The following is a 10,000-nucleotide window of genomic DNA, read 5'->3' as shown; positions in this document are numbered from 1 at the left end:
TAAGCGCTTTTCCTTCGTGAAAAGCTCTCTTTAGTTGTCCCATTTTATGTACTTTTCATTTAACATTCAGAGCACTTTCTCTAAATCTACTATTTCCATTCCAACATTCCTACACACACACATTTTACACACGAGCAGAGGCACAACCGCTGCTGCCAATCAGCGCATAAAGGATAAAGAGAGGTTGAAGCCAGTTCTATGAAACGCACATACACACACAGAAACACCATCGGCGAGAAGATGAAGCACTGCCGTACAATGGTCGCATCATTTGTCAAGTTGTAGATCAAATTTCATGATCAAGAAACCACAACCATTACACTGTACACACTTTAGCCATTGGCAAGGGCACAAACGGTTGGCAACGGGTTTCAGTAAGGAAACCTCGGCTGCTCGAGGGAATTCGGCCGCGGAAACAACTTGATGCTTAGTCTTAAGATGATCCAATTCGCAAATACCATTCAACGTGCTATTCGGGATTTGGTTTCGATCGATCGTACCATACACACACACATACACGCCCCTCAAAAACACACGTTCCAGCACCGCTATTACTACCTCCCATCTCTCTATCTCTCTCTCTCTCACTCTCTCTTCCACTAATTATCTCTAACCGTGCTGGCTTTATTTGCTTTATTCCGTTAATGCTTCTTGCATCTGTATTTCCTTTTACGTCTCCCTTCCTGTCATACGTTGTGCTACCGCTCTCTCTCTCTCTATCTCTCTTTCGCTGTCACTATTTTCTCTCGAACAATTTCATGAATTCGAATGTGTGGCAATACAATTAAACATAATGCTGTTGCTCCACCGATCAACCACCTGTCCCAAGATGTCAGATCTCAATGGCATCTTAGGGCCGTCCAGTAACCTATTGGTTTTTTTATGGGCAGCATCCATTGCATTGCCGTAGACCTCGATCAACAAGCATTGTCGGGTTAAAATGGACGTAATGGGATGCAGCCAAGCTTTTGATGTTCGGTGTACGCACAACTGCCAAATCTCATCGACGGTGCCAGAAGCCGATTGCTCCTGTCCTCCTCTTCAGCCAGCCTACTCTGACACCATTAGTATCCCAGCAACTATTTCGTCGCCCGCCTAGATTAGCCGCACAAACATAACCTTCGCAGGAAATCAACAGTCTCAGATTTCGCCCATTCACCGCCTCGCATAGCCACTGTTCATCCATATGATACCCTTCCCCTCTCCCCCAGGTTTTCCTCGGTAGGAACACTCTCGTTCTGCCCGGTTCAACAAATTCCGTTCGCCAATTGTATAACCTACCTGCAAGTGCATATTGCTGCTATGTAACAGTTGCATTCCAATGCTGTTTGCCTTGTATACTACGGGCTTGGTTTGTTTCCGATTTTCTTCTTTTTCAAATAATGCCCTACCTATCTCTATCTCTTTCTCTCTCACACACCTTTAAGCCCCCCATTTTTCATTCTCTTTCTCTCTATCTTCATCTCCCTTGTTATCTGTCTCTCTGTTTTGCTACCGTTTTAATCTTCTGCCCCCGGGTTTCTTCTAAGCCTTATCAAGCCTTTTTGAAGCGAAGAGTATCCTTTCATTCCTTTTTCCATCGTTTCTCTAGCTCATAATTGTGTGTGCATTGTTTTGAACTCTTTAGTCCGGTTTTGCCGATCATTCCTGTTTCATTTTTATCTTATTCACGTTTCCCGTCGAAGAAGAAGTGGAAGAAGATCTTCGATCTTTGTACCGGTGGTCGGTTTGGTGCAGTGTGCTGGCAAGAACGGTGCCGAGCGAAAGGAATGTACAGAAAAAAAGCACATTCCCCGTCGAATGCGAACGCGCACGGAATTTAAACGCATCAAATAACGAGAACACGTTTTTTTCCGAGCACACCGTGTGCCGGAATCGCAACCCTGAACCGAGGGGGGGGCGACGATCCATATATGCTCGCACGCACGCAAACACGCACATCACGCTTTCGCCTTCGCTCCAGCCGCCTTGCCAGGCCACCCAGCCAAAAAACAAAACCGAGCATCCTACTATTTGTTTTCGTTTTACAATCTTTCTGCTCTGCTGTGGTAAATGTTAAGTCTTTATGTTGTTTGTTGCTAGATGCTCGCCCTTCTTCCCCTACACTGTTAGACAACACGGGCCACCCTGCCCCCGATCACCAAACGCAGGTAACTACTTACAAAGAAGAGTGAAGAAGCCTAAACCAGCTTACTGCAAACGTTGGAAAAGTAACTTAAGAGGGAGCGAAGGGAAAAGTGAAGGAACAAGAACAAGAAACAGAAACAGAACGAAACGTAACTGGAGCAAACGTACACGCACCGCACGAGATCGCGATCACCACACTCGCGCCTCCGCAATACAGAGCAAATCACACGACGTCCGTCGGAATGTGCAATGCTTACCGAACAGTACTCGAACACGAGCGCCAGGGAGGGAAAACAAATGCGGAACGAATGGGCGTTCTCCCTTGTACCATTTGCTATTGGCCTAGTAGTCTTTTCGATATCTGGCAACAACAAAAAAAACGTTCTTAGTGCAAAAGCGAATCCAGATCGTACATTCACTGCCGTGTCTTGTTCCATGCTCGAACGTGTTCGTTCCGGTTCGTTTCTTTTCCCTTCCGAAAGCAAAGAAAACAAAACGAAAAAAAAACACTCCAACGCTCACAGTATATCTATCTCACTATAAGCGCTGCTCCTGACTCTGAACCCAAAACTCGAACTCGAACACCCACCTGCCCACCAGGAAAATAATCTCCGTGTCAGTCCATCAGCCCACAGTCCAGACAACACTCCCGTCACCCATCACCGTGCCACCATTGCCATTGAAACAGAAATCCACTCAAACGACAGTTCCAAACAGTCTTACACCCACACGCAGAAACCAATCAAAATTACAACAAATGTCGTGCCATGCATCAGATATCACTAACACTTTGCTCAATAAAACAAAACCAAGGACGAAAAATGGGGGCGGTAGCGAGACATGATTTTTTTGCAGGGGAAGTGATAGCCACCCGCCACGGTAGCGCAGAATGGAAATCCCATATTTGCAGCCTCTGGATGGCTGGCTCTACCAGGGGAACCATATTTTTTAACTTCACATTGTTGAGTTTTGCTACAATTTGCGCTACACCACTGGCTTTACTGGTTTCGGTTATATGTAGGTTTCGCCTGACAGGTTTGGTTTTCCATGTTTTGTTATCAGCTTAGAGTTGTGTTGTTTGCTTCGTTTTGGTTTGCTTTGATTTTCTCTTGGTTTTTACTTTTGTTTGCCTCTCATGGGATCATTTTTATCTCTTTATATTGTTTTTACCTAGTTATACCATCCGCTTGGTACGAATTCTCGTTGTTGTTCCATTGTCGAAACAGCCTACTGATTCTTCTACCAATCTTGCGATTTATTGCCTTTTGTTGCTGATACCCCAAGTATAATACATTTCTGGTTTATGCGTCTCCATTCAACGCATCTTTCATGCCCTATTTGTTTGTTTTTGTTTTCTTAACACTTCTCTTTGAGCGGAGTTTTACTATGATAATTTATTTATTTCTTTTCGATTTCGATACTATTTCACTTTGGCACAGAGTGAATAGCTGTTGGATTGTGTTTTCATGGTTGGATTATGTTTAACCATGAACTGCTTCTTCCGTTCGATGTTTCTTTATTAGGACCACGGCCGCCATCTTTACCGATGTCTCATATTTTTGATTCGTTATTAATTTGCTCAATCATGCTGGCAATACAAGTATAGCCAGTTGCGGCAGGTTTTACTCAGCGATTTGCATGGCTTGTGGTCGCGTCAGATGACTAGCTCGCCTTCAAGAAAGTTCACCCGCTAGTTTATGATTTACTAGTAGCTATCTTCTCGGACTGTGGAAGGATTGAATGCCTTATCCACCTTAGCCACTGCACCGGCCATTGCAAAGCCCGAAAGAAACGCTATCAATTCTGCATTTCTGTCTCTCTGTCTCTCTTTTTCTCACTCTTACTACCTTTCTCTCTTCTCTCTGTTTCTCTTTCTGTCTATGTCTCTTCCGGTTGTAACTCAGTTGAATAGGATGTTTTCCTAAATGTGTTTTAGTTTTGGTGTGTGTTCTATTCTTAGTCGATTTTGAAGCAAAAAAAAAATTGAAAATTTTCCATAGAAAGCGGTTTGAATAACTTTATAAATGTTCTTAAAGTGACTGTCGCAACTACGATGTACTTTCTGCAATTTCTCTTGCCTCTATACTCTCTCTCTCTCTCTATTGATCTTCATTTTTCTGGTGGCTTTAGATTTCGTTTTGCATCGCTCTCATTGTGGAACCAACGTTTGTTGATTTAAGATCGCCAATGAGCAAAATCATTCGCAATGATTCATGTTCACCATCCCTTTTACAGTTTTTTTTTTCGTACAATGGAATTAGAAAACAAAACCAAAAGCTTTTTGCCTTATTTTATGCAAGTACAGTGCAACCATTTTAAACTTCTCTATCGTCTTTCATCTATCCTTCTTATAGTATAATGCGTTCCGTTCTCTTACTTTTTCGTCATTCTATTTTCATTCATTGTTTACGGTTTAGTTCCAGTTAGTTCGTAAAAAGAGAAAAGTCTAACCGATACCACTGCAAAAAGAAACATACACATGCAAAGTTGAAACTTCCAGCATTTTACTGACATTTTGCCAAACACCGATAACATGTGAGGACCCAGCAACAACACTCAAACTATTACTAGCCCCGTTTGTAGATCACGCTTCACAGACCTCGTGTATCGACACAGAAACCACACAATCCGGAGCAAGTTGCAAGTTGAATTTTGTTTCCTAAACCACTTATGCCACACGTGGTGGTGCACGCTAGCAATAAAGATCAAATCCAAAAAAGTCATAATTAAAACGATGATAGCACTCTTCCAACGTGTCCAAACGCAAGACAAATGTCCTCAAATTGGATCCTTCGGGAATGCGCGACGATCGAAATAGTACACCGCAATTGGTACCATGGGCAGGGATGTCTATGTGCTGGTAGTGAACTGTGAACCTTCTCTCTATCCAATCTAATTGTCTGTTTCCCTTTTTCTGTCAACCCAGCCTGTCCTACTTTTGTCTGCTATCTGTCTGGCCGTCTGTGTGCGTCTGCCTTACTATTTGTTTATTCTGCCTGGCTAGCTGCCTGTTCGTTCGTTCGTTCGTTCGTTCGTCCGTCCGTCCGTCCGTGTACTTTCTATATCTAACCCCATACGCTAAACTAATGCAATATGCTAATGTCTACGTGAAACCGTAGCATTAAAGTAAATTGATTTCGTGATAACATTACTCGTCCGCGCGAGCAATGTTTCGCGAATATCTTTTGAAACGAGAGTCTTCCTAGTATACATTTAACTGCTTTCGCGAATCCACCGCAAACACAAACGCGCGCTGTCGTTCGTCTTGTGTTGTATTCCCTTATCAATCGTTCACGTTCAAGCGCAGTTAAGGAGACAGAATTTGTTCCTTGGCAAGAAGCGCTCGGAAGAACCACAAAAGCGCCCTGTCCCACCTGTTGCTGTGACAGATTGAGTGTACCAGTGGATGTAAGTGTGTATCGGTGTTTAGCTGTCAATGTGTACTCGTATCTACCACATGTAATCTGTTCGTTTTCCTTAGTTTTACTCATGTTTTCGTACGTCTGCCCCATCCCCCTTACATTACCCCAATCACACCTGTCAAGACGACCTCGTGACAGGCTTGACAACTGTAGCGAATCAATTTCTGTAGTAGCTTTTCCTAGTACTTAGTTCTCTTCGACCTGCACCTCACTCTCTTCGCCAGTAGTACTGGTGAAGTTATTCATAAAAAATGTGTTGAAACTGAGAGCCTTCAAATTGCGGTTGGATCAGAGAAGCCCGGGATGTTTAAAGCGATCCTTAGCTATCGAATGGTAATGTCGTCTCCATTTGTACCTAACCTATACATAAGGACAAGAGAGCCGTATGCATTTTACTTTCATTTCATAAATGAGAAATAAAAAGTTAATCAACCGAATTTCTGGAGATACACGTACACTGTGTCAAAACAAATTAGAATTACGACGCAAGGATGCAACGAGTATCCCGCACACAATACTCCTCCACATTGAGCTTTTTCAGCCCAACCGAATTTATCCCGCGAAGCGCCTCGCAATCAGCACATGAAGGCCGGAACAGAGCGAATAACCAAAAAAAAAAAAGGTGGAAGCTCAGTGCGTTGCTTTTCCCGCCTCCAAAGTATCCGATTTATCTAGCATTCCGCGTACGCGGGCAACCATGGGAAAGACGAGCCATTAGCGACAAATGGGATAGAAGCTGTCGTTATATATTTTTCTTTTATTATATTTCATTTCCTTGAACGATTTTTCGCCCGTCCACAACAAGACGGACGCGCGCAGACCTCAGAGCGAGGCGAGGGCGGGACGAAAGTAATGATCGTCTTTTTTGCTGATGATTTTTCCCTCTTCCGTTTCGTTTATGGTTTCGCATTACAGCAATGCTGCCCCTGCTAGTGCGGTGCTGTATCATGTATCGGTGTCAGAATTTATCCTGACCCTGCCGTATCTTCGTCTCGATGCTTCCTGATCCTGGTTTGGGAAGGGACGGGGCAAACGCGGGATCACGGATGCGACACCATTTACTTTCGTTTTCCCAAACACTCGTCCAATTCCTCACTATCCGTCATGCTGTCATCTGTATCAACAGGACCTATATCATCATCATGAACAGCAGCAGCAGCAGCAACAGCAGCAGCACCAGGAGTGATGGCAGACTGCGGCGGTAGTAGTAATTCTATTGTGCTTGCCGACATCTTTTCTCGTTATTATTACCATTTCGGTGGGATCGATCGTGGACGAAAGTGGAGGGAGTGTTTCACATCAATTTTTATTGGCAATTGGTGTCCTCTCGTCCTTGGTGTCCGCTTGCAAAGGCCCGCACAGCGATAGCGCAGCCTTTTGGTGCTGGATTCGGCCTCATCCCGTCATTCCCGGCCTTCATCACCAGTAAATCGGGCAAATTTGAAAAGCACTGAACTTTCTCTAAGTTTTCCTTAAAATCCTCTAAAAAGTCATCATGCGAAAGGATGTGCCCGTTTTAGTGACACTATATGGTACACTTTACTTTATGCCAACGTTGGACAAAAGAGTAAAGGAGAAGCCACTGTTGCCACTGTTGCTACTGCTGCAACTGCTTCTGGCCTGTGCTTATAATCGCCTCAAATACTTTGGAACGTTAATGGTGCGGTCGACCGCTGCACCAGCATACCAGCAAGCTGTCAATACATTGTAGCCACTAGCCTCACAAAAGTTAGCACCACGAAGCACCAATAAAAGCCTGAAATTAAATTGCTCCACGCGGCCAAAGCTTAGCTCTTACAATCAACGGGAATTCGGTGCAGGGGATTGTAAACTATAATTAAAAAGATCCTTGGTGGAGAACGGTTGGTGGCACTCGGAAGGGCACATAGGTAATTGCTTTCAGCTGCTTGCAGCTAGCAGCACTGCAGTATGCTGCGAAGCACGATCCCGACCAGATCCGACCGAAATCCCTTGAAAAAGTGTACGGCGTCGAATGCATCGTCCTGGCAATGTGGAATCACAGTTGCACATTTTGTGTGCGATGGCGCCGTTGCTATTGCAATCGGATACGATTTTACATTTTAACATATAAAACGCAATGGCGATTTGCTCTTAAGATGCAAGCCATTTACCGCCTCGACGTGCGTTCTGAGCATCACGTATCCTCGCCCTTTGCATAATCTATGAGCAATACGTGTGTCTGTCTGTGTATGTGTGTGTGTAGCGAAGGTTTCGATAGCATTTTAGACGCTAGTACTAGTGCTCTAATGTTGTTAGTGTTTTTAAATTTATCTTCTGTACTGTTGCGTAGATTTCTTTTTCAACATTTCATTCGCATGATCAGTTCGTACTCTTTCAGTTGTTACTCATTTTCTCTCCCTCTCTCTCTCTCTCTCTCTCTCTCTAAGTCTTAGTATCACTAAAAAAAATAAGCAGCGTAGTTATAAACTATCTCCTAAAGTATTGCCTACTGGCTGTCAAACTATCTTTCATTGACATTTGCACTGACTACTTGATCGAATGACGAGGCGAGTATAGATTGTATAGCTGCCATGACACCCCTTAGAACAGTGTCGTCTTTTAGCTTCTTATAACTGATTCTCTTACTTACGATACTAAATGATGTTATTGAATCACCGATCACAACTAAAAGCAGGCACTGCTCGCTTATGAATCATTATTATCCTAAATTCCATTGTGTCATCATCGGTGATTGTTTCGTAAATCGTTTCATCATTTCACCTGCACAGTTCTGTATAAGTTCATCAGTTTTTTTTTCCCAACAAATTCCAATTCCTGTGTCCATTGATTCCTAAAACATTGTACAGCTTCAACCCCTCGGAATAGCCCATCACGTTATCTTACCATATCCCCCTTTGCGGCATCCGCAACATTCAGATACACCAGGATGACCCATCTACGAGTCGTGGTTACGAATACGAAACCCAATAGAGAATCAGCTAGGCCAACGCAAACACGCTAACCACAAGCATTGAAAATATACAGCAATACGCGCCGATTTTCCTTAAATCCTTTTTCGTTTTTGTTCCATTGCTGAGGGGCAGGTTTGCAAGTAGTTAAAGCCTTATGAATTCACGTGATAGCTCAGAACCGTTGCAAATAGGCAAAATGTTGTAGAAGCGCACTAACGAGTACTAAACGAAGCCATGCCAAACAGCCTTGAGAACACAAGTGCAAACATAGATCTTTTCAAACTCCCCCTCCCCGCCATAAATGTTGGGCAGAAGTGCCCAACTGTACAAGACTCTCGTTAGCCCTGGCGGCGATTTAATATGGACCTTTTTTTGTGGGCCACCATTATGTTGAATGTAACATTCACAACGCCGTGCATAAACCATATGCACACAACCAAAATGCAATTGCAAAAGTTTTAAATTGAATTTTCATGCAAATGATCGCCTGTACCGGCACCACCTCCACTGGCCACTTGGCTACTTGTACACACTACTGGGGCAACATGCGTTGCCACATTGCCAAATGCAAACATACTAGATGCCTGGTTCTAGACGATTGGTCCCGTGGTCGTGGCAGGAATGTTAAGTGATCATTATAAGACTGAAGGCGGCCGCTGTTGCACACTCGGTTCCAGTGGTGGTTGAACCCAAAACGGTTACACTTGACAGTTTTTGCCACACACACACACACATGCACACTAGAGCGTAAAACTTGGTTGAACTTTTGAAAAGTACAGCGTTTCCTATGTAACGTGTCTCGCTCATGAACGATCACACGTCTTGTGGCTGCTCCATGTGCCTTTTATCCTTAGCTTGGCAATATCTTCCCCTCCTCCAGCCCCCAGGCCCCACCCTCTCGTCTTTTAGGCTACACAAAAACACCCCCCTTCCCCCAAACCCACTCCCACATGACTCGGTTTAGCTCGATATAAGTTTAGATTCCAAACCATGTACATCCGCTTTTGCGTTCAATCTGACCGAGGTGACGACCGACGCGAGATGTGTCGTCGTGCATCTTATCATCTGCCACCCTTCCCCCACCAAAAAGAAAAACGAATTTCAATCACCTACCCCAAACGCTCCATGATCGATCGGATTAACAGCAGTGCAGTCGCAGTAGTGTAATGATATGTGGTTTTACTACATGTTCCGTTACGACACGTTTCTCGTTGAAGCCACCCACTTGACTCTTTGGCTGCCTCTCTTCTAGAACCATCGTTACACATTCGTTCGTTCTCGTTCGCCGTTATCGTTCGCTAGCAGCTACCACCTGCCGTTATCTGGTTCTTCTTATTGTCTTTCTTAATCGCCTTCACGTTTCGTTTTTTCTTATCGCTCCTACGCGCTGTGACTGTTTACGTTTTCTTCCTGCCTTCTTTACTCTTCATTTAGTTTTTCACTCTATCCTCTATACCGTTTCTACTCTTTCACCTACTTCTCTACACCGTGTTCTGTTCTGTGTGTCCTGTTCTACTT

At 44.0% G+C, this 10,000-nt stretch overlaps 1 protein-coding gene across 6 annotated transcripts in view; it reads left to right on the top strand.

The window, feature by feature from the left end:
* LOC125949691 (RIMS-binding protein 2) overlaps window positions 1–10,000 on the top strand; it is a 90,371-nt gene that overhangs the window by 75,465 nt on the left and 4,906 nt on the right. For 5 of the 6 annotated variants that reach the window (XM_049676968.1, XM_049676965.1, XM_049676966.1 and 2 more), the window contains one exon: window positions 2,083–2,150. The exons of the other annotated variant lie outside the window; for it this stretch is intronic. In XM_049676968.1, the coding sequence (XP_049532925.1) occupies window positions 2,083–2,150 (68 nt within the window). The remainder of the gene's footprint in view (window positions 1–2,082; window positions 2,151–10,000) is intronic. 6 annotated transcript variants of the gene reach the window in all.

Source organism: Anopheles darlingi, chromosome 2 (genome assembly GCF_943734745.1).
Source record: "Anopheles darlingi chromosome 2, idAnoDarlMG_H_01, whole genome shotgun sequence".
NCBI classification, from domain to species: Eukaryota; Metazoa; Arthropoda; class Insecta; order Diptera; family Culicidae; genus Anopheles; species Anopheles darlingi.
Note: the sequence above shows the minus strand (reverse complement) of the source record. Positions and strands in the feature narration are given on the sequence as shown.